Source organism: Opisthorchis viverrini, assembly GCF_000715545.1.
Source record: "Opisthorchis viverrini unplaced genomic scaffold opera_v5_89, whole genome shotgun sequence".
Lineage (NCBI taxonomy): Eukaryota > Metazoa > Platyhelminthes > Trematoda > Opisthorchiida > Opisthorchiidae > Opisthorchis > Opisthorchis viverrini.
Window position 1 is genome coordinate 169,419 of NW_008751744.1, and position 2,730 is coordinate 172,148.

The 2,730-nt window shown below is 48.8% G+C and overlaps 1 protein-coding gene across 1 annotated transcript in view; it reads left to right on the top strand.

The window, feature by feature from the left end:
- Positions 1–2,622: 2,622 nt before the first annotated feature.
- Positions 2,623–2,730, top strand: part of T265_04958 (hypothetical protein) — a gene marked incomplete at both ends in the record, with an annotated part of 5,112 nt that continues 5,004 nt past the window's right edge. Inside the window, one exon of the mRNA XM_009169835.1 lies at positions 2,623–2,727. Within this exon, the coding sequence (XP_009168099.1) occupies positions 2,623–2,727 (105 nt within the window). The remainder of the gene's footprint in view (positions 2,728–2,730) is intronic.

Below are 2,730 nucleotides of genomic sequence, written 5' to 3' on the forward strand. Positions count from 1 at the left end.
TCTTGTCAGAGGCCCTCTGATTTGCTGTCTCTTTGTATTACACCTCCGCCAAAATACGCTCTCGACTTCAACTACACCCTCTCTCTCAACTACGCCCTCGAGAACCTGTCCTTCGTTCTTATCAAGATAACTACACCTTGCTTCGGCCTCCCTATAATTACATAAAGAATACACCAAACCACACGTGCCACGAGCCTGGTGACACTTCACATCCGCAAAAACCGGCGGCCAGCTCAGGCTCAACTTGGAGAATCTCAGAACACGGGTGCAAAAGATGAAAAATGAAATGTTTCTCATCCGAACCAAACAGTCGATTGCATGCCTCCTAAATCCTGACGCAACATGTCATCCCATCAACCTAGAAAAATCATCTACTGCAATTGACACGGTTGCGTTTGAGATTTTTCAACGAAGCCAATTCGGCACCAGGTCCTAATGCTCAACACACCCGATTGAATTCCGTTTGAGCATACCGAAACCGCCATCATGTCTGCATGTGAAACGCTTGACACCATGTACGCAGCTCGGCGGCGCAAAAGCTAAAGCCATCCGCGCTGCCAATAATAATGCAACTCCGGGATAAAAGGGGTGCCGCGCGTTCGCTCACGCCCCATGCTCCTCTCTCCTCTACCAAAACATTCCAAACCATAAAAATCAAAACAGCCCGTACTCAAATACAAAAGCAGCTTACCAACAAGCTGCCTCAACCTGTTGCCACATCAACCGCCAATAGTTGACTTGACGCGCACAAGATACCCTTAGACTCTCAATGCTCCGTGATTACTGCCAGCAGTGAACCCACACCAAACCATTCCGCAGCGCCTAGCTTTGTAGCCTCGTAAAACCCTGAGTCCTCTATTGCTCCTGCAAATGGATTCTGTGCTTCACCATCAGTGAAAACTGAAAACGTCCCTATCAACCGAGTAGGAATTTCTCATAATGTTGAAACGACTGATGCGGTACGTCTCTCAACCGGCGCAATGACCACGCCAGGTGTTGACAACCCTCGTTCTTGTCAGAGGCCCTCTGATTTGCTGTCTCTTTGTATTACACCTCCGCCAAAATACGCTCTCGACTTCAACTACACCCTCTCTCTCAACTACGCCCTCGAGAACCTGTCCTTCGTTCTTATCAAGATAACTACACCTTGCTTCGGCCTCCCTATAATTACATAAAGAATACACCAAACCACACGTGCCACGAGCCTGGTGACACTTCACATCCGCAAAAACCGGCGGCCAGCTCAGGCTCATATGTGCCTACACCGTCCTACATGTCCGCTTCTGTCCCAAATGTAGGTCATTTTCGGACACGACCCATCTCCCCACAACTAGCGCCACTTTCTGCACCGTGTCACTCTCCACAGCTCCTGCCGATGTGACTGAATTCATGTCTCAAAATCCCTCCTAACCCCCAACCGCTTCCAACTGCATACCAGCATTCAAGAGATATACCCACCCACGATGAACTTTATGCTCTACCTTCTGCCGTGGATCCAAACCTACTTCAGCCACTATTCACCCCGTAACCCTTAGATATGAATACACCTCAACCTATTCCGAATACATGTCTAGTCAACTCTACATCTAGTCAGCTCTACCTCACCCGAACAAACTAATCGTTGGGGATCTCAACCTTCCTGAGATTGCCTGGTCTCAACAAAACTCCCCTTTGCGCCTCTCGCCCCTGCTTACCCAACTTAATGTCGAAGGCTGGTCCCAGCTTGTAAGGCAACCAACACGCGGTGCCCACACCCAGGACATTGCCCTCGTCAACAGCTATCTGTGTCCCACCGCTGCAGTTGGTCCGAAGTTTCCTGACAGCGACCATTGTAACGTAACTTGCAGCTAGACAAGTATTCTACCTTCAGCTACTCATCCTCCCTTAAACTCTTTAATCCTTTCCCCGGGCATTCTTGAAGCCTTTGCAATCTCATTGCGCCATAAGACCTGGGACGAGTTCTTCCTCTCTGGTGACACGCAAAGCGTGGCTAACATCTTTTACGTCAACTTACTATCGTCATTATACCTAGTTGCTCCCACACGAGCTTCCCATGCTTTTGGTTGTCATCCATCCACACGACTACCCGCTACACGCCATAAACTCAGGAAGTATCGTAGGCTATTCCTTGAATCACATGATCTCTCCCTCTTTATCGTAATCAACAAACTTATGACTGATATTACCAAGGCCAAACTCGCCCTTGAAAAGCGTGAGAAGTCGACCGCTCTTCAATATCTCCCTTATCACTGGCACAGTCCCTAGTCAGTGGAAGCACTCTACGATTGTCCCACACTATAAGTCAGGTCCACGAACTACTCTAGCCAGCTATCGTGGCATCCACCATACCTATTTACTACTTCGTACCCTAGAGCGCCTTATCAAAGTTCGTGTCATGAAATACCTGCTCGCCACCAAAACCCCTAGCAACCGGCAGTATGGGTTTATGGCACGGCGGTCAGCTAACACGTGCCAGTTTTATTTCCTCAATCATATGTCGTCCGCCTACGATACCGGACTATGTATTATCCTTATGTACCTTGATATTCGCAAGGCATTTGACCAAGTTCCCCACGGTGTACCTTCAACAAATTACGAGCTTTGGGGTTTGGTGGACCAATAATGCGATGGTTCGCTTCTTACCTCCCTGGTAGAACCCAGGCCACCAAAATCGGGGATATCTGCTCCTCAGCCCTCCCCATTACCAGTGGAGTTATTCAGGGTAGTGTG